Below are 22,264 nucleotides of genomic sequence, written 5' to 3' on the forward strand. Positions count from 1 at the left end.
TCATGTTCCTTCTAGCTAGCGGCACGTGCAAAGATACCATATGTCCAATCCCCCAAGGCTCCACTATCCCCCGCACAGGCACACGAAATTAATTAGTACTGTATCTGTGTTCCTGCCTTCGGGCATCATGCTTCTCCAAAGGAAAAGATTGATTAGTTTCATCAGCAAAATGATGGGATGCTATTTGCTCGCATAAACTTGTCAGTGTGCACTACATTGAACCGCAGCTGTAGTGTGAATGCCTGTACGAACTTCCCGGAGAGCCCCCATGGGCGCTCTGGTTGGCATCTTTTGAGTTCTTCTCTGCCGAGGAAAACGTTGCACACACGGCCTGAGGAGGACCCTCGCTCTCCTCTCCTTAAGAGCAATGTTTAATCGGAAGTGGTAGTAAATCTTTCTTCCAGCTCATATCTTGACAGACTTGCCCACAAAATTATTCATCCCACGCACATTTGTGGTGGCTCCAAACAAGAGCGTGAATGCTACACTCGAATACCTGAAACTGAAAGCATCGGACCAAGGTAAGCACCATATTGAAAAGAACGATATTGAAGAGAAGATGCATCTTTCTATATGATGATGAAGGTGCAAATATAGTTTACCTGATGCAGGCATTGGGGGAATCAGGTTCCTAGGGGGCATTGGGGGCCTTACGCGAATCGGTTTGCTTTCTTGCGCCTCCACGATCACTACGTCGGAGGTGAGAAAAGACTTGGCAACAACAGCAGAATGCTCTATGCAACACCTCACAACCTGACATATTTGTGCAGGGCAGACGAATTGCAGAGTTAGTGATGCCAGTCAGCGTTATTAATTGGTTTAGTTCGAGAGACATAGGATTATTTTAACCATCCTTCTATCATTGTTTCACTAACCTTTGATGGGTCCAATATTCCAGAAGCCATCAAGTCCTCATAGCAGCCGTTGGCAGCATTGTAGCCATAACTTGCATTGTCATTTGCCAGCACCTTCAACAGCAGCAGTCAAATGCATGTTAGCCAGAATTTATCCTCGGGTAGGGAATAGTTTACCAGACAAATGTGCATGTAACTGAACCAAAAGAGCTGCTGCTCGCTATTGATAACCTTTTCGATGACGAACTTGCCACTCATCCCGGCATTGTTAGCTATTAGTGTGCTAGGGTAGCTCAGAGCATGTTTGAAGATGTCAGCACCAATCTGAACAAGCAATGAAAGGAGTTATGGCTCAAGACAGAAAAAACAGTGCATTTATCAGTGTGGTAAATGGCCATCCAAACTATATATGTATTGCTGCAGTATCCATGGATCAAGAAATCATTATTTTCGATAAAGCACAAGCACCTTGACTACTACAAAAGCATAGCTGCACCAGTAGGCCCGGATTGTGGTGAACTCGAGTTGAGCCTGTGGATTGCAGTATGTGTTTTATTCTTGAATATATGATGAATTATAGATATAAGGAGCCAGAGTGAAATAAATTAATGGATTTTTTATGTGCATCATTCATTCTGTTTTTATAAGGGCCAATATATTAATATCAAGATGACACCAAGTACACCCGGTCTCTGCAGCAACATAACGTGAAGAGCTAGTCGAGACATCGAGGTTGCACAAAGCCAAATCATCCACTGCTTTGGTGGACAATGAAATCCATGTGTAGTACGGCATTTTGGAATACTGATTGTCTTATTGTGAGTTGTTGGCAGTTTCTTGTTTTTTTCTTGTGCACTGCAGTCCTTCTGTATAAACATTTTATGTTTGTCAAATGGTAATTGTGCAATGAAATCGGGATGACGTAGCCCTCTCATATGCCTGGTTTGTTCTCAGATTTAATATAGATCAAGATTTAGGTTTTTGGTCTCCAGAAATTAGCAAGATGGCTATTACAAACTTTTAGTAATGTGTGTTCATTAGATCATCTACTCGGTATACTATAGTCCTTCAGATAATTTCTACAGTGGTAATTAGGGCCACATGCTCATTATTTCCCTAGTTGCATTTTGCACCGTAAATGAAACCATTGTATTTTACCTTCTGCTCTAAATTATCCAATGATTCCTTGATCATGTCAATCTTCTGGGATAATCTTAGTAGGCTGCATCCACCACCAACTACAACACCTTCCTCAATAGCTGCCTGAAATATCCAAGATGTGGTTACGAGATAGGAAAATTGTACTTCACAGAACATCGCATAATAAGATTGTAGATTGGTTAGTGGTACCATGGTTGCATTAAGGGCATCTTCAATTCTCAGTTTCTTATCTTTCAGCTCAATGACTGTTTGAGCACCAACCTGCAATTAACTTGACGCCAGATTATTAGAATCATGCAGTCCAAACAGCACAAAAGGCTAGTTACACAAAGTTTTGCTTAGTTGGCTAAAAATACTTGTGACACCTGATGACCTGAATGATTGCAATTGCACCAGATAACCTTGCAATCCTCTCACCCAGTATCTTTTTCTGGTACCTCTCCTTTGAGTTCTGAAAATTAGAAATGAAAAATATCACCGCATTAAGATGACCATATTCATAGGTCCATGGTAGCTACAGGAAGCTTTAACTGCAGTTTCTCCAGTACGTACATATAAAACGTCACATGGACTATTCCATGTTTTGCATCAAACTATTGGGCTATACCTCAACTTGGCCTTTTATCTGAGCAACCCTTTTCTCAACTGCATGAAGGGTGCTTCCATCAGTAACAATTAGTGTTGAATCTTTCTTGACTATTACTTTAGAAGCAGAGCCTAAGAACTCTTTCCCTGCCTCTTCTAGTGTGTATCCCATGTCATCTCTCACTACTGTACCTGAAAACCAACAAGAGATGTTGATGACTGGAGTTGCATCAGTTGATTTCGTGACCCAGTTATGTACCTCCTGTTATGATTGCAATGTCTTCTAAGCATTGGGTTTTTTGTTCACCGAAAGAAGGAGCCTTAATTGCTGCCACTTTGATCATCCCTGATAGCTTGTTTCTCGTCAAAGTAGACAATGCTTCTTCTTCGACATCCTCAGCAATTATTAACAATGGAAAATCTTCTTTTACAGCACTAAAGCATACCCTTAAAAGTTCCCTTGGATCAGAAATTATCTTGTCAACCAACAGGATCTACAAAAGACAAAACATAACTCTTGAAATTATCCAGCAGAATGATGTGTGTGCATCTTCTGATGCAGTGGCCTGGGGAGACATGATGGAGATATCTGCACTACCTTACAGTCAGTGTACTCCGCGGACATATTTGCATGATTAGTCACAAAGAACGGTGAGAGGTAACCACGTTCAAACTGCATTCCTTCGACAACCTCCAAACTGTTTACAGTGCTTCTCCCGTTTTCAATCCTAACCATGCCTTCCCTCCCTACTCTTTTAAAAGCATCAGAAATCATGTTTCCGACAGCGTAGTCGTTTCCGGCGCTAACTGCAGCCACGTGTGCTATTTCATGATCTTCAATCTAGAAGGCATTAATTTACAAAATGTTGTGATATCTTTGGTAGGAACATACAGAGGCATTCATAGTCATAGATTAACTGATAAACCATACCTCACGTGACATCAACTTGAGTTCAGAAACCAAAGCATCAGCAGTCCTCCCAATGCCACGCGCAATTTGAACCGGATTCATTCCAGCAGCAAGAACCTACTTTTTGAAAATATTCAGATGCAGGTTTAGGTTTCAGAATTGTTTGTGTCTGTCAATGTTCGAGAGGTGAGTTTCTGAACCATGGTCCACCCGAACCTATAGTGGGCGTCGTATGATATACTACTGTTTCACATGTGGATCTGTTCCCTCTTTGAATTCAAATTTTTTAGTTAGCCTTAACCTTCCCGAACCAGCGTTAACCATTGAACATACTAGTAGGCCTGCGTGAGCTCATTTTCTATTTTGAACGAGATAGGCTGGCACACGTACCTAAGAACTGTAGCACTTTTTTTTAAATAGCTCGTGAAAACCGAAGTTTTGTCCTGGCAATTTCTAATAAAATCTGAAACAGACTGAAGCCCTCCGGTATTTTAGTTCATACGAAGAGTAAATAACTTTGCAAGGATAACTAAAGTTGTAAATCTGTACTGACATACTGCAGCTCATGAAAATCGAAGTTTTATCCTGACAATTTCTAATAAAATTTGAAATAGACTGAAGCCCTCCGGTATTTTAATTCATATGAAGAATAAAGAATTTTGCAAGAATAACTAAAGTTGTAAATCTGTACTGACATACTGCAGCTCGTGAAAATCGAAGTTTTGTCTGAATTTTTTTAATAAAATCTGAAAAGACGGGAGCCCTCTGGTATTTAAATTAAATTCGTACGAAGAAGAAAGAATTTTGCAAGGATAAGTAAAGTTGTTCACGTATAATGTGTTGCCTAGTCTCTTCCATCAGATCGGTCTTTTGGTTGCATTGGCTAGAGCATGCACTTCTACAGTTGTAAATCTGCACTGACACACTGCAGGTAGTCTTTTATATCCATAAGACTTTACAGAATGATTTGAAATGCTAGGTTAAGTCTTACAACCCAAAAAATGTTCAAAAAAATAAATATGTACTATTATAAACCTAAAAAAAATGTATGCCGCATCCGCAAATACGGTTGAGTTTTACAGCTTATAAAGAAAGCATGCGCCAAAATCATACTACAACTGGGAATAAACAACAAAAATAAAACAAGCAAGCTCCCTCGTCTACTAGGAATAAACAAGTATGAATAGTGATGGTGCATAGGAGACAACATTCACATAGTTCCAAGGAATATAGTATTTTATATTATACCTATGGTGCTAGCATCTACTAGTAGGTTTACTTAGCAACTATAGCCCACCTAATCTCCCTTTTAATGACTCCCGTCATAGTTTACCTTACCCGCTGTGCACACATCCGGGTAAACTGTGTCTAGAGGTGAGTGGCCCTGAGCATAAGTGCGGGTAGACCATGGTCTACCCAACATTTTCGGTCAATGTTCATTATACCAAAAACTTCTCCTGATGACTTTCCAAACCAAGAAATATAGAGAACTACGGTGCAATTCTGTATCAGCATACCTTCATTCCTTCAGCAATGAGGCCTTGAGCAAGGATTATAGAAGTGGTACACCCATCGCCGGCAATATCGTTCGTCCTGGCGCCGGCCTGTCTGACCAATTTAACTCCTAGATTTTCCAGCGGGTCCTCCAACTCGACCTTGTACGATCCAGTAGAAAAAACAAATGAGTTTACTGAAAATTACAATCACTCCAAAAGATCGAAAATTACCCGAGCATTGCAGGAACATGTACTGAATCTGAAGAGCAGGCCGGCATGAGGTCAGTGGGAGTACCTCCTTGAGGACCGTCTCCCCATCGTTGACGATCTTGGGAGGGCCATACTTGTTGGCGAGCACCACATTCCTCCCCTTGGGACCCAGGGTCACCCCAACCAGCCGCGCCACCAGGTCCACACCAGCCTGCAAGAAGCTAAATTCAGAACGCAGCACGAGTTAATTCGACGACGAGGCAAGTTGCTGCGTTACCTGCAACTTCTTGGTGGCGGAGAGGTCGTGGTTGAAGTGCAGGTCCTTGTAGACGGGCATCGGCGGCGTCTTCTTGGGGGAGAAGGGCAGGGTGGGGGCCTTGCTGGAGAGGGAGGGGGGAGGGGACGGAGGGAGCGGCATCCTCGACATGCTGCCTTTCTGTGCAGAGGTGAGAGGTTGGAGGGGGTGAAGACAACGATAAGGCTGCTGTTGCTGGGAGAAAGGCCGTGGATACGCGGTTGCGTCGCGCCAAAAAGCGTCATTGAAAAAAAATATCTACTTTGCCAGTCCCGTCGCGTCCCGGCGTCCCCGCCAAAAGGGCGACGGCGAGGACGTGGAGGCAGCAGTTGTTTGCGGCGGAGGAGCTGGGCGAAGCGAGGCCCCGGCAGTTGCTGGGCTTGGACAAGGCTTTCTTCAGCCCGCGTGGGGAGAGACGGGTGGCTGCCATTGCGGGTAAATCCTAATCGGCGCTTTTCTTCTTTCGAAAAGGCAGTTATCCTGTCTTCGTTAAAAAGAAAAGGATCGCTTAGTTAATTAGAAAAAACCGAACGAAAATTAGATTGCCCAGTTAATTATGAAGAACCTGATCAAAACCATCACAACCGTTGAGCATCACACATAAAAAAATCCCACGCACACCACTTCAAAGAAGGCCTCGGCGAGACAACACACAGACGCCATCGTCATCACTCCTCTCCTAGGGGCGTCATCGCCATCCCCATCCCTACACTCTGAGCAAACGATTCCGACTTCGTCATAGGCGATCATCGACTCAACCCATACTGTAGCAGACGCGTGAAGCTTGCATGAAGATCTGCGCCAAAACTAAGCCACCTGCGACAGACAGCGCAGTTCCAACTCTGACGGGGAAATCTGAAGGACAAAATTAGGCACAGCTGGCGCAACTAAGACCGCTGAACGGGCCACCTGCAGCCAGTCATCGTATACCACAGGGCCCCACTGTCTCAGCTTCGACTCCACAGCAACAAACAAACCGAGGCGATTTCGCGGACATGTCGGAGAAGAGTCGAGTACCGCAACCATTGCCATGTTGCCGACATCACTCCTACCATCATCGTTGCCACAAAAGCCTGGACACCAGAACCACCGCAAACCACCAGTCCCACTTGCCGATGCCGAGCTCCGGGACGAAGCCCCCAAGAGGGAAAGCGACACACGAAGGTGACGCCATTGTCCGATCACAAGATTAAGGGTTTCCCTTGAAGAGACCAAGATGGCTGGATCCGTGCACGAGGGGTGCGGCAGCACAGCACTGATGCCTCCAGGAAGGCCAACGACGGCCACCACCACCACCATCGGTGGCCACGACACAAGGCCGAGACAGGGGCTCCCACACCACCTCGGCCACACATCATCCCGTACTGGCGCCGACAAGACCACCAACTGCCACCTCTCACAAACAAGCTCGCTGGTGAAGAAACTCAAAGTAGCCACCAAAGCCAACTGCACCTTGCGGAAACGACCAGCGAGATTTGTTCATGGCCGCCCAGGAACCAGTGCTACTAGACGCGACACCAGCCACCCCTCCCCCCAAGCACCATGCCGCTGAGGAGCATGGAGCGCCACCCAGGCCAAGAGCCACTTCGGTTCCCTGCCGCAGCCCTAGGCCACATGAACCAACACACAACACCATGTGCACGCCGGTAGCCCAAGACGACCTCTGCTGCACCTACAGCCTCCCGCATCGAACGATGCCGATTCGCCGGGCGCACCAAGCACTGCGCCTGCCTGCAGCACCCATCTCATGCCTGCGTGCTGAGCAGTCATCGCACGCCCACGTTGTGCCGCGTCAGATCTGTGATGCCCCCGCCACCACACGTCCGCCCCTTGCACGCACACCCTCCCTACGCGCACTCGCCCCCACTGCGGCCTCTGATGGAAATATGCCCTAGAGGCAATAATAAAATGGTTATTATTATATTTTCTTAATCATGATAAAGGTTTATTATTCATGCTAGAATTGTATTGACCGGAAACTTAAATACATGTGTGGATACATAAACAAATACCATGTCCCTAGTGAGTCTCTACTTTACTAGCTCGTGGATCAAAAGATGGTTAAGGTTTCCTAACCATAGACACGAGTTGTCATTTGATAATGGGATCACATCCTTAGGAGAATGATGTGATGGACAAGACTCATCTGTTAGCTTAGCATATGACCGTTTAGTTTATTGCTATTGCTTTCTTAATGTCAAATACATATTCCTTCGACTATGAGATCATGCAACTCCAGGGTACCGGAGGAATGCCTTATGTGCTATCAAACTTCACAACATAAGTGGGTGATCATAAAGATGCTCTGCATGTATCTCCGAAGGTGTCTGGTGAGTTGGCATGGATCGAGATTAGGATTTTTCACTCCGTTTATTGGAGAGGTATCTCTAGGCCCTCTCGGTAATACACATCATGAGAAGCCTTGCAAGCAAAGTGACTAAGGAGTTAGTTACGAGATGATGTATTACCAAATGAGTAAAGAGACTTGCCGGTAACGAGATTGAACTAGGTATGAAGATACCGACGATCGAATCTCGGGCAAGTAACATACCGACAGACAAAGGGAATTACGTATGTTGTCATAAGGTTCGACCGATAAAGATCTTCGTAGAATATGTAGGAACCAATATGGGCATCCAGGTTCCGTTATTGGTTATTGACCGGAGAGGTGTCTCGGTCATGTCTACATCATTCTTGAACCCGTAGGGTCCGCATGCTTAACGTTCGTTGACGATATAATATTGTATGAGTTATCTGAGTTGATGACTGAATGTTGTTCGGAGTCCCGGATGAGATCACGGACATGACGAGGAGCCCCGGAGGTAAATATTGATATATAGGACGATAGTATTTGGTCACCGGAAAGGTTTTGGAAGTACGGGGTATTTTATCAGGTGCCGGAAGGGGTTCCGAGAGGCCACCAGCAAGTGGTGGGCCTAAATGGGCCAAAGGGGGGAAGCACACCAGCCCACAAGGGGCTAGTGCGCCCCTCCACCACTCACCCACACACCAACGAGGGAGGGAAGGAAAGGGGAGGCGCCCCAAAGGCAGGCAGCCCCCCTTTCCTCCCCCCATGCACAAATACGGAAGGGGGGATTCGGCAAGGGCAGGCGCCCTAGGGCAGCTGCCGGGCACTTGGGGCGCCCTAGGGGCTGCCTCCCTACCCCTTCCACTTATATATATGAGAGGAGGAAGTAGGGGCAACACACACCACGATTCCCTAGCCATGTGCGGCGCCCCTCTCCTTCTAGTTCGCCCTCGGTCGTATTTTCGTAGTGCTCGGCAAAGCCCTGCGGAGATAGTTGCATCACCACCATCACCACGCCGTCGTGCTGCCGGAACTCATCTACTACCTCGCCGTCTTGCTAGATCAAGAAGGTGGAGGATGTCATCGAGCTGAACATGTGCAGAACGCGGAGGTGCCATGCGTTCGGTACTAGATCGGTTGGAGCGCGAAGAAAGTTCGACTACATCACCCGCGTTGTGAAACGCTTCCGCTTACGGTCTAAGAGGGTACATAGACACACTCTCCCCCTCTCATTTCTATGCATCTCCATGGATAGATCTTGCGTGTGTGTAGAAAATTTTTGTTTTCCATGCAACGTTTCCCAACAGTGGCATCATGAGCCAGGTCTTTGCGTAGATGATATGCACGAGTAGAACACAGAGAGTTGTGGGCGGTGATAGTCATACTACTTAACACCAACGTATTATTTTGATTCAGCAGTATTGTGGGATGAAGCGGCCCGGATCAACCTTACATGTCCACGCACATGAGACCGATTCCACTGACTGACATATGCAACTAGTTTTGCATAAAGGTGGCTCGCGGGTGTCTGTTTCTCCTACTTTAGTTGAATCAAATTTGACAACGGCCGGTCCTTGAAGAAGGTTAAAACATCAAACTTAATGAATCACCATTGTGGTTTTTGCGTAGGTAAGAATGGTTCTGGCTAGAAGCCCATAGCAGCAACGTAAAACTTGCAACAACAAAGTAGAGGACGCCTAACTTGTTTTTGCAAGATATGTTGTGATGTGATATAGTCAAGACATGATGTGATGCACGTTATTGTATGATATGATCATGTTTTGTAAGATATCAGGCAACCAGCAGGAGCCTTATGGTTGTCTCTTTATTGTATGAAATGCAAATGCCATGTAATTGCTTTACTTTATCGCTATGAGCTAACAATAGTTGTAAAAGCAATAGTTGGCAAGATGACCACGACGCAATGATGGAGATCAAGGTGTCGAGCCGGTGACGATGGAGATCATGAAGATGCTTTGGAGATGGAGATCAAAAGCACAAGATGATGATGGCCATATCATGTCACATATTTTGATTGCATGTGATGATTATCTTTTATGCATCTGATTTTGCTTAGAACAACGATAGCATTATAAGATGATCCCTTCACCTAATTTCAAGATAAAAGTGTTCTCCCTGAGTATGCACCGTTGCTACAGTTTGTTGTTTCGAGACACCATGTGATGATCAGGTGTGATAGACTCTACATTCACATACAACGGGTGTAAGACAGTTTTACACATGCAGAATACTTTGGTTAAATTTGACGAGCCTAGCATGTACAGACATGGTCTTAGAACACTGGAGACCGAAAGGTCGAACATGAGTCATATAGTAGATATGATCAACATAGAGATGTTCACCATTGATGACTACCCCATCTCACATGATCATCGGACATGGGTTAGTTGATTTGGATCATGTATCACTTAAATAACTCGAGGGATGTTAATTTAAGTGGGAGTTCATTAGTAATTTGATTAATTGACCTTAAATTTATGATGAACTTATTCTTAATAGTTTTTGCATATCTATTTTGTAGATCAATAGCTCGTAATATAGCTCCCCTATTTTTGATATGTTCCTAGAGAAAAATAAGTTGAAAGATGATAGTAGTGTTGGGGAACGTAGCAGAAATTCAAAATTTTCCTACGTGTCACCAAGATCTATCTATGGAGAAACTAGCAACAAGGGGAAGGAGAGTGCATCTACATACTCTTGTAGATCGCTAAGCGGAAGCATTCAAGAGAACGGGGTTGAAGGAGTCGTACTCGTCGTGATCCAAGTCACCGGAGATCCTAGTGCCGAACGGACGGCACCTCCGCGTTCAACACACGTACAGCCCGTGACGTCTCCCACGCCTTGATCCAGCAAGGAGAGAGGGAGAGGTTGAGGAAGACTCCATCCAGCAGCAGCACAACAGCGTGGTGGTGGTGGAGGAGCGTGGCAATCCAGCAGGGCTTCGCCAAGCACCATGGGAGAGGAGGAGGAGGAGAGGCAGGGCTGCACCAAGAAGGAGAAGTTCTCATGTGTTGGGCTGCTCCAAAAACCTCCAATATATATAGGGGAAGGGGAGGGCTGCGCCCCCTCTAGGGTTTCCACCCCCTAGGGTGGCGGCCAGCCCTAGATGGGTTTTGGGGGGGCGGCCAAGAGGGGAGAGAGGGGAGGCGCCCACTAGGTGGGCCTTAAGGCCCATCTGGACTAGGGTTTGCCCCCTCCCACTCTCCCTTGCGCCTTGGGCAAGGGTGGGAGGCGCACCAGCCCACTCTGGGGCTGGTCCCTTTCCACTCTAGGCCCATGCACGCCTCCGGGGTAGGTGGCCCCACTTGGTGGACCCCCGGGACCCTCCCGGTGGTCCCGGTACATTACCGACATCACCCGAAACTTTTCCGGTAACCAAAACAGGACTTCCCATATATAAATCTTTACCTCCGGACCATTCCGGAACTCCTCGTGACGTCTGGGATCTCATCCGGGACTCCGAACAACATTCGGTAACCACATACAAGCTTCCTTTATAACCCTAGCGTCACCGAACCTTAAGTGTGTAGACCCTACGGGTTCGGGAGACATGCAGACATGACCGAGACGTTCTCCGGTCAATAACCAACAGCGGGATCTGGATACCCATGTTGGCTCCCACATGTTCCACGATGATCTCATCGGATGAACCACGATGTCAAGGACTCAATCGATCTCGTATACAATTCCCTTTGTCTAGCGGTATTATACTTGCCCGAGATTCGATCGTCGGTATACCGATACCTTGTTCAGTCTCGTTACCGGCAAGTCTCTTTACTCGTTCCGTAACACATCATCCCGTGATCAACCCCTTGGTCACATTGTGCACATTCTGATGATGTCCTACTGAGTGGGCCCAGAGATACCTCTCCGTTTACACGGAGTGACAAATCCCAGTCTCGATTCGTGCCAATCCAACAGACACTTTCGGAGATACCTGTAGTGCACCTTTATAGCCACCCAGTTACGTTGTGACGTTTGGTACACCCAAAGCATTCCTACGGTATCGGGAGTTGCACAATCTCATGGTCTAAGGAAAAGATACTTGACATTAGAAAATCTTTAGCATATGAACTACGATCTTTGTGCTAGGCTTAGGATTGGGTCTTGTCCATCACATCATTATCCTAATGATGTGATCCCGTTATCAACGACATCCAATGTCCATGGTCAGGAAACCGTAACCATCTATTGATCAACGAGCTAGTCAACTAGAGGCTTACTAGGGACATGGTGTTGTCTATATATCCACACATGTATCTGAGTTTCCTATCAATACAATTATAGCATGGACAATAAACGATTATCATGAACAAGGAAATATAATAATAACCAATTTATTATTGCCTCTAGGGCATATTTCCAACAGTCTCCCACTTGCACTAGAGTCAATAATCTAGTTCACATCGCCATGTGATTAACACTCACAGGTCACATCGCCATGTAACCAACATCCAAAGAGTTTACTAGAGTCAATAATCTAGTTCACATCAGTATGTGATTAACACTCAATGAGTTCTGGGTTTGATCATGTTGCTTGTGAGAGAGGTTTTAGTCAACGGGTCTGAACCTTTCAGATCCGTGTGTGCTTTACAAATCTTTATGTCATCTCCTAGATGCAGCTACCACGCTCTATTTGGAGCTATTCCAAATAACTGTTCTACTTGGAGCCATTCTAAATTGTTTCTCCATTATACGTATCCGGTATCTCTACTCAGAGCTATCCGGAAGGTGTTAAGCTTGCATCGTCGTAACTCTTTACGTTGAACTCTTTATCACCTCCATAATCGAGAAAATTCCTTAGTCCACTAGTTACTAAGGATAACTTTGACCGCTGTACTGTGATCTATTCTTGGATCACTCTTGTACCCCTTGACTGACTCATGGCAAGGCACACTTCAGGTGCGGTACACAACATAGCATACTGTAGAGCCTACGTCTAAAGCATAGGGGACGACCTTCGTCCTTTCTCTCTTTTCTGCCGAGGTCGAGCTTTAAGTCTTAACTTCGTACCTTACAACTCAGGCAAGAACTTCTTCTTTGACTGATCCATCTTTAACACCTTCAAGATCATGTCAAGGTATGTGCTCATTTGAAAGTATTATTAAGCATTTTGATCTATCCTTATAGATCTTGATGCTCAATGTTCAAGTAGCTTAATCCAGGTTTTCTATTGAAAAACACCTTTCAAATAACCCTATATGCTTTCTAGAAAATCTACGTCATCTCTGATCTATGATATGTCGACAACATATATTCATCAGAAATTCTATAGTGCTCCCACTCACTTCTTTGGAAATACAAGTTTCTCATAAACTTTGTATAAACCCAAAATCTTTGATCATCTTATCAAAGTACATATTCCAACTCCGAGATGCTTACTCCAGTCCTTAGAAGGATCGCTGGAGCTAGCATACCTTTTAGCATCCTTAGGATCGACAAAACCTTTCTGATTGTATTACATACAACCTTTCCTTACGAAAACTGGTAAGGAAACTCGTTTTGACATCCATCTGCCAGATTTCATAAATGCAGCTAATGCTAACATGAATCTGATGGACTTAAGCATCGCTACGGATGAGAAAATCTCATCGTAGTCAACTCCTTGAACTTGTGAAAAAAAAACTCTTCGCCACAAGTCGAGCTTCATAGACGGTGACATTACCGTCCACGTCCGTCTTCTTCTTAAAGATCCATTTATCTTAATGGCTTGCCGATCATCGGGCAAGTCCACCAAAGTCCATGCTTTGTTATGATACATGGATCCGATCTCGGATTTCATGGTTTCTAACCATTTGTCGGAATTTGGGCCCACCATCGCTTCTCCATAGCTCGTAGGTTCATTGTTGTCTAGCAACATGACCTTCAAGACAGGATTACTGTACCACTCTGAAGTAGTACGTATCCTTGTCACCCTACGAGGTACGGCAGTGACTTGATCCGAAACTTCATGATCACTATCATAAGCTTCTACTTCAATTGGTGTAGGTGCCACATGAACAACTTCCTGTGCCCTGATACACTCTGGTTGAAGTGATGGTTCAATAACCATATCAAGTCTCCACCATCCTCCCACTCAATCTTTCGAGAGAAACCTTTCCTCGAGAAAGGACCCGATTCAAGAAACAATCCATATTGCTTTCAGATCTGAATTAGGAGGTATACCCAACTGTTTTGGGTGTCCTATGAAGATGCATTTTATCCGCTTTGGGTTCGAGCTTATCAATCCTGAAACTTTTCACATAAGCGTCGCAGCCCCAAACCTTTAAGAAACGACAACTTAGGTTTCTCTAAACCATAATTCATACGGTGTCATCTCAACGGAATTACGTGGTGCCCTATTTAAAGTGAATGTGGTTGTCTCTAATGCCTAACCCATGAACAATAGTGGTAATTCGATAAGAGACATCATGGTACGCACCATATCCAATAGGGTGCAACTATGATGTTCGGACACACCATCACACTATGGTGTTCCAGGCGGTATTAATTGCGAAACAATTTCCACAATGTCTTAATTGTGTGCCAAAACTCGTAACTCAGATATTCATCTCTATGATCATATCATAGACATTTAATCCTCTTGTCACAATGATCTTCTACTTCACTCTGAAATTACTTGAACCATTCAATAATTCAGACTTGTGTTTCATCAAGTAAATATTCTCAACATCTACTCGAATCATTTGTGAAGTAAGAACATAACGATATTCACTGCATGCCTCAACACTCATTGGACTGCACACATCAAAATGTGTTGCTTCCAACAAGTTGCTATCTTGTTCCATCTTACTGAAACCGAGGCTTTTTCATTCATCTTGCCCATGTGGTTTGATTTGCATATCTCAAGTGATTCAAAATCAAGTGAGTCCAAACGATCCATCTGCATGGAGTTTCTTCATGCGTATACACCAATAGACATGGTTTGCATGTCTCAAACTTTTCAAAACGAGTGAGTCCAAAGATCCATCAACATGGAGCTTCTTCATGCGTTTTACACCAATATGACTTACATGGCAGTGCCACAAGTAAGTGGTACTATCATTACTATCTTATATCTTTTGGCATGAAAATGTGTATCACTACGATCGAGATTCAACAAACCATTCTTTTAGGTGCAAGACCATTGAAGGTATTTATTCAAATAAATAGAGCAACCATTATTCTCCTTAAATGAATAACCGTATTGCGATAGACATAATCCAATCATGTCTATGCTCAACGCAAACACCAAATAATAATTATTCTGGTTTAATACTAATCTTGATGGTAGAGGGAGCGTGCTATGTTTGATCACATCAAAATTGGAAACACTTCCAACACATATCGTCAGCTCTCCTTTAGCTAGTCTCCGTTTATTCCGTAGCCTTTTATTTCGAGTTACTAACACTTAGCAACCGAACCGGTATCTAATACCCTGGTGCTACTAGAAGTACTAGTAAAATACACATTAACATAATGTACATCCAATATACTTCTTTCGACCTTGCCAGCCTTCTCATCTACCAAGTATCTAGGGTAATGCTGCTCCAGTGGCTGTTCCCTTATTACAGAAGCACTTAGTCTCGGGTTTGGGTTCAACCTTGGGTTTCTTCACTAGAGCAGCAGCTGATTTGCCATTTCATGAAGTATCCCTTCTTGCCCTTGCCCTTCTTGAAACTAGTGGTTTCACCAACCATCAACAATTGATGCTCCTTCTTGATTTCTACTTTCGCGGTGTCAAACATCACGAATATCTCAAGGATCATCATATCTATCCTTGTTTTGTTATAGTTCATCACAAAGCTCTAGCAGCTTGGTGGCAATGACTTTGGAGAAACATCGCCATCTCATCTGGAAGATCAACTCCCACTCGATTCAAGTGATTGTTGCACTCAGACAATCTGAGCACAAGCTCAACGATTGAGCTTTTCTCCCTTAGTTTGCAGGCTTAAGAAAAATCGTCGGAGGTCTCATACCTCTTGACGTGGGCACGAGCCTGAAATCCCAATTTCAGCCCTCGAAACATCTCATATGTTCCGCGACGTTTCGAAAAAGTCTTTGGTGCCTTTACTTAAACCATTTAACTGAACTATCACGTAGTTATCAAAACGTGTATGTCCGATGTTCGCAACATCCACAAACGACGTTTGGGGTTCAGCACACTGAGCGGTGCATTAAGGAGATAAGCTTTCTACTGATCGCATAATCGCTACTGTCAACTTTCAACTAAACTTTCTCTAGGAACATATCTAAATAGTGGAACTAAAGCGCGAGCTAACGAAATAATTTGCTAAGATCTTTTGACTATGTTCAGGATAATTAAGTTCATCTTATGAACTCCCACTCAGATAGACATCCCTCTGGTCATCTAAGTGATTACATGATCCGAGTCAACTAGGCTGTGTCCGATCATCACGTGAGACGGACTAGTCATTATCGGTGAACATCTTCATGTTGATCGTATCTACTATACGACTCATGCTCGACCTTTCGGTCTCTGTGTTCCGAGGCCATGTCTGTACATGCTAGGCTCGTCAAGTTAACCCTAAGTGTTTCGCGTGTGTAAATCTGTCTTACACCCGTTGTATGTGAACGTAAGAATCCATCACACCCGATCATCACGTGGTGCTTAGAAGCGACGAACTTTAGCAACGGTGCATAGTTAGGGGGAACACTTCTTGAAATTTTAATGAGGGGACATCTTATTTACTACCGTCGTTCTAATAAAATAAGATGCATAAACATGATAAATATCACATGCAATCAAATAGTGACATGATATGGCCAATATCATTTTTGCTCCTTTTGATCTCCATCTTCGGGGCTCCATGATCATCATCGTCACCGGCATGACAGATCTCCATCATCATGATCTCCATCATCGTGTCTTCATGAAGTTGTCTCGCCAACTATTACTTCTACTACTATGGCTACCGGTTAGCAATAAAGTAAAGTAATTACATGGCGTTGTATAATGACACGCAGGTCATACAATAAATAAAGACAACTCCTATGGCTCCTGCCGGTTGTCATACTCATCGACATGCAAGTCGTGATTCCTATTACAAGAACATGATCAATCTCATACGTCACATATCATTCGTCACATTCTTCTTGGCCATATCACATCACATAGCATACCCTGCAAAAACAAGTTAGACGTCCTCTAATTGTTGTTTGCATGTTTTACGTGGCTGCTATGGGTTTCTAGCAAGAACGTTTCTTACCTACGCAAAACCACAATGTGATATGCCAATTGCTATTTACCCTTCACAAGGACCCTTTTCATCGAATCTGTTCCGACTAAAGTGGGAGAGACTGGCACCCGCTAGCCACCTTATGCACCAAGTGCATGTCAGTCGGTGGAACCTGTCTCACGTAAGAGTACGTGTAAGGTCGGTCCGGGCCGCTTCATCCCACAATACCGTCGAAACAAGATTGGACTAGTAACGGTAAGCATATTGTACAAAATCAACGCCCACAACTACTTTGTGTTCTACTCGTGCAAAGAATCTACGCAATAGACCTAGCTCATGATGCCACTGTTGGGGAACGTAGCAGAAATTCAAAATTTTCCTACGTGTCACCAAGATCTATCTATGGAGAAACTAGCAACAAGGGGAAGGAGAGTGCATCTACATACCCTTGTAGATCGCTAAGCGGAAGCGTTCAAGAGAACGGGGTTGAAGGAGTCGTACTCGTCGTGATCCAAGTCACCGGAGATCCTAGTGCCGAACGGACGGCACCTCCGTGTTCAACACACGTACAGCCCGTGACGTCTCCCACGCCTTGATCCAGCAAGGAGAGAGGGAGAGGTTGAGGAAGACTCCATCCATCAGCAGCACAACGGCGTGGTGGTGGTGGAGGAGCGTGGCAATCCAGCAGGGCTTCGCCAAGCACCATGGGAGAGGAGGAGGAGGAGAGGCAGGGCTCCACCAAGAGGGAGAAGTTCTCATGTGTTGGGCTGCTCCAAAAACCTCCAATATATATAGGGGAAGGGGAGGGCTGCGCCCCCTCTAGGGTTTCCACCCCCTAGGGGTGGCGGCCAACCCTAGATGGGTTTTGGGGGGCGGCCAAGAGGGGAGAGAGGGGAGGCGCCCACTAGGTGGGCCTTAAGGCCCGTCTGGACTAGGGTTTGCCCCCTCCCACTCTCCCTTGCGCCTTGGGCAAGGGTGGGAGGCGCACCAGCCCACTCTGGGGCTGGTCCCTTTCCACTCTAGGCCCATGCACACCTCCGGGGCAGGTGGCCCCACTTGGTGGACCCCCGGGACCCTCCCGGTGGTCCCGGTACATTACCGATATCGCCCGAAACTTTTCCGGTAACCAAAACAGGACTTCCCATATATAAATCTTTACCTCCGGACCATTCCGGAACTCCTCGTGACGTCCGGGATCTCATCCGGGACTCCGAACAACATTCGGTAACCACATACAAGCTTCCTTTATAACCCTAGCGTCACCGAACCTTAAGTGTGTAGACCATACGGGTTCGGGAGACATGCAGACATGACCGAGACGTTCTCCGGTCAATAACCAACAGCGGGATCTGGATACCCATGTTGGCTCCCACATGTTCCACGATGATCTCATCGGATGAACCACGATGTCAAGGACTCAATCGATCCCGTATACAATTCCCTTTGTCTAGCGGTATTATACTTGCCCGAGATTCGATCATCGGTATACCGATACCTTGTTCAATCTCGTTACCGGCAAGTCTCTTTACTCGTTCCGTAACACATCATCCCGTGATCAACCCCTTGGTCACATTGTGCACATTCTGATGATGTCCTACCGAGTGGGCCCAGAGATACCTCTCCGTTTACACGGAGTGACAAATCCCAGTCTCGATTCGTGCCAACCCAACAGACACTTTCGGAGATACCTGTAGTGCACCTTTATAGCCACCCAGTTACGTTGTGACGTTTGGTACACCCAAAGCATTCCTACGGTATCCGGGAGTTGCACAATCTCATGGTCTAAGGAAAAGATACTTGACATTAGAAAAGCTTTAGCATATGAACTACGATCTTTGTGCTAGGCTTAGGATTGGGTCTTGTCCATCACATCATTCTCCTAATGATGTGATCCCGTTATCAACGACATCCAATGTCCATGGTCAGGAAACCGTAACCATCTATTGATCAACGAGCTAGTCAACTAGAGGCTTACTAGGGACATGGTGTTGTCTATATATATCCACACATGTATCTGAGTTTCCTATCAATACAATTATAGCAGGACAATAAACGATTATCATGAACAAGGAAATATAATAATAACCAATTTATTATTGCCTCTAGGGCATATTTCCAACAAGTAGCAATGATGCGGACTGGGTCCGTGATCTGAGGATTATCCGCATTGCTGCATAGAAGAATTATGTCCTTGATGCACCGCTAGGTGACGTACCTATTGCAGGAGCATATGCAGATGTTATGAATGTTTGGCAAGATGACTACTTAATAGTTTAGTGTGCCATGCTTTATGGCTTAGAACCGGGACTTCAAAAACGTTTTGATCGCCACAGAGCATATGAGATGTTCCAAGAGCAAAAATTAGTATTTAAGACTCATGCCCGTATTGAGAGGTATGAGACCTCTGACAAGTACTTTGCCTACAAGATGGAGGAGAATAACTCAACCAGTGAGCATGTTCTCAGAACGTCTGGGTACTATACAATTGCTTGAATCAAGTGGGAGTTAATCTTCCAGATAAGATAGTGATTGACAGAGTTCTCTAGTCACTATCACCAAGCTACTAGAACTTTGTTATGAACTATAATATGCAAGGGACAAAAATGATTCCCGAGCTCTTTGCAATGCTAAAATCGGCGATGGTAGAAATCAAGAAGGACCATCAAGTGTTGATGGTTAACAAGACCACTAGTTTCAAGAAAAAAGGCAAGGGAAAGAAAGGGAACTTCAAGAAGAATGGCAAGCAAGTTGCCACTCCCGGGAAGAAGCCCAAAGCTGGACCCAAGCCTGAAACTAAGTGCTTCTACTGCAAAGGGACTAGTCACTGGAAGCGGAACTGCCCCAAATACTTGGCGGATAAGAAGGATGGCAAAGTAAACAAAGGTATATTTGATATAAATTTTATTGATGTGTATTTTACTAGTGTTCGTAGTAACCCCTAGGTATTTGATATCGGTTCAGTTGCTAAGATTAGTAACTCGTAACAAGAGTTGCAGAGACTAGTTAAAAGTGAGGTGACGATGTGTGTTGGAAGTGATTCCAAGGTTGATGTGATCACCATGGCACACTCCCTCTACCTTTAGGAATAGTGTTGAACCTAAATAAATCTTATTTGGTGTTTATGTTGAGCATGAATATGATTAGATCATGTTTATTGCAATACATTTATTCATTTAAGTCAGAGAATAATTGTTGTTCTGTTTACATGAATAAAACCTTCTATGGTCATACACCCAATGTGAATGGTTTATTAAATCTCGATCCTAAGTGATACACGTATTCATAATATTGATGCCAAAAGATGCAAAGTTGATAATGATAGTGCAACATATTTGTGGCACTGCCGTTTAGGTCATATTGGTGTAAAGCGCATGAAGAAATTCCATGCAGATGGACTTTTGGAATCACTTGATTATGAATCATTTGATACTTGTGAACCATGCCTCATGGGAAGATGACTAAACTATGTTCTCGGGAACAATGGAGCGAGACAGTGACTTATTGGAAATAATACATACCGATGTATGCAGTCCGATGAGTGTTGAGGCATGCGGCGGGTATCGTTATTTTCTGACCTTCGCAGATGATTTAAGTAGATATGGGTATATTTACTTAATGAAACACAAGTCTGAAACATTTGAAAAGTTCAAAGAATTTCATAGTGAAGTAGAGAATCATCGTAACAAGAAAATAAAGTTTCTACGATCTGATCGCGAAGGCGAATATTTGAGTTACGAGTTTGGCCTTCATTCAAAACAATGTGGAATTGTTTCACAACTAACTCCACCTGGAACACCACAGTGTAATGGTGTGTACGAATGTTGTAACCGTACTTTATTGGATATAGTGCGTTCTATGATGTCTCTTAGTGATTTACCACTATCGTTTTGGGGTTATGCATTAGAGACAGCCGCATTCACGTTAAATAGGGCACCGTCTAAATCCATTGAGATGACACCGTATGAACTATGGTTTGGCAAGAAATCTAAGCTATCGTTTCTTAAAGTTTGGGGTTGCGACACTTATGTCAAAAGGCTTCAGCCTGATAAACTCGGACCCAAATCAGAGAAATGCGTCTTCATAGGATACCCTAAGGAAACAATTGGGTACACCTTCTACCACAGATCCGAAGGCAAGATTTTTGTTGCCAATAATGGAATATTTCTAGAGAAGGAGTTTCTCTCGAAAGATGTGAGTGGGAGGAAAGTAGAACTGTGATGAGGTAATTGTACCTTCTCTCGAATTGGGAAGTAGCACATCAGAGAAATCCGTTCCCGTGATGCCCACACCCACTAAAGAGGAAGCTAATAATGATGATCACGAAACTTCAAATCAAGTTACTACTGGACCCCGTAGGTCGAACAAAGCACGTTCCGCACTAGAGTGGTACGGTAATCCTGTCTTGGAAGTTATGTTACTAGACGATGGCGAACCTACAAACTATTAAGAAGCTATGATGAGTCGAGATTCCGATAGATGGCTTGAGGCCATGAAATTTGAGATAGGATCCATGTATGAGAATAAAGTGTGGACTTTGGTGGACTTGCCCGATGATCGACAAGCCATTGAGAATAAATGGATCTTCAAGGAGAATACAAATGCTAATGGTAATGTCACCATCTACAAAGCTCGACTTGTCGCAAATGGTTTTCGACAAGTTCAAGGGGCTGACTACAATGAGACCTTCTCACTCGTAGCAATGCTTAAGTCAGTCCGAATCATGTTAGCAATTGCCACATTTTATAACTATGAAATCTGGCAAATGGATGTCAAAACTGTATTCCTTAGTGGATTTCTTAAAGAAGAGTTGTATATGATGCAACCAGAAGGTTTTGTCGATCCTAAAGGTACTAACAAAGTGTGCAAATTCCAGTGTTCCATCTATGGACTAGTGCAAGCATCTTCGAGTTGGAATATATGCTTTTATGAGGTGATCAAAGCATATGGTTTTATACAGACTTTCGGTGAAGCCTTTATTTACAAGAAAGTGAGTGGGAGATCTGTAGAATTTCTAATATTATATGTGGATGACATATTGTTGATTGGAAATGATATAGAATTTCTGGATAGCATAGAAGGAATAAGAATTTTTCAATGAAAGACCTCGGTGAAGCTGCTTACATATTAAGCATCAAGATCTATAGAGATAGATCAAGATGCTTGATAAGATTTTCAATGAGGACATACATTGACAAGTTTTTGAAAGAGTTCAAAATGGATCAGTCAAAGAAAGAGTTCTAGTCTA

General features: G+C 44.2%; 1 protein-coding gene across 1 annotated transcript; it reads right to left on the bottom strand.

Annotated features, from left to right (window-relative positions):
- Positions 1-92: 92 nt before the first annotated feature.
- LOC123189311 (ruBisCO large subunit-binding protein subunit beta, chloroplastic) lies at positions 93-5,695 on the bottom strand. The gene is made up of 14 exons (XM_044601702.1): positions 5,494-5,695; positions 5,302-5,427; positions 5,028-5,165; positions 3,532-3,627; positions 3,199-3,441; positions 2,860-3,094; positions 2,623-2,792; positions 2,389-2,466; positions 2,205-2,276; positions 2,013-2,117; positions 1,086-1,178; positions 876-968; positions 603-753; positions 93-502 (listed from the first exon to the last, which is right to left on the bottom strand). Exons 1-14 carry the CDS (start codon positions 5,641-5,643, stop codon positions 483-485), a joined length of 1,770 nt encoding a protein of 589 aa, XP_044457637.1. The 5' UTR covers positions 5,644-5,695; the 3' UTR covers positions 93-482.
- Between the last annotated feature and the right edge of the window lie 16,569 nt (positions 5,696-22,264).

This window comes from Triticum aestivum, chromosome 2A (assembly GCF_018294505.1).
Source record: "Triticum aestivum cultivar Chinese Spring chromosome 2A, IWGSC CS RefSeq v2.1, whole genome shotgun sequence".
Lineage (NCBI taxonomy): Eukaryota > Viridiplantae > Streptophyta > Magnoliopsida > Poales > Poaceae > Triticum > Triticum aestivum.

What these genes read in the sequence shown, in the direction of transcription:
- LOC123189311 (XM_044601702.1), bottom strand. Translation starts at nt 5,643, where the DNA reads ATGTCGAGGATGCCGCTCCCTCCGTCCCCTCCCCCCTCCCTCTCCAGC. An exon ending in CCGCCACCAAGAAGTTGCAG is followed by an intron (nt 5,428 to 5,493) that starts GTAACGCAGCAA and finishes AGCTTCTTGCAG; the next exon opens with GCTGGTGTGGACCTGGTGGC. An exon ending in GGGAGACGGTCCTCAAGGAG is followed by an intron (nt 5,166 to 5,301) that starts GTACTCCCACTG and finishes GGATCGTACAAG; the next exon opens with GTCGAGTTGGAGGACCCGCT.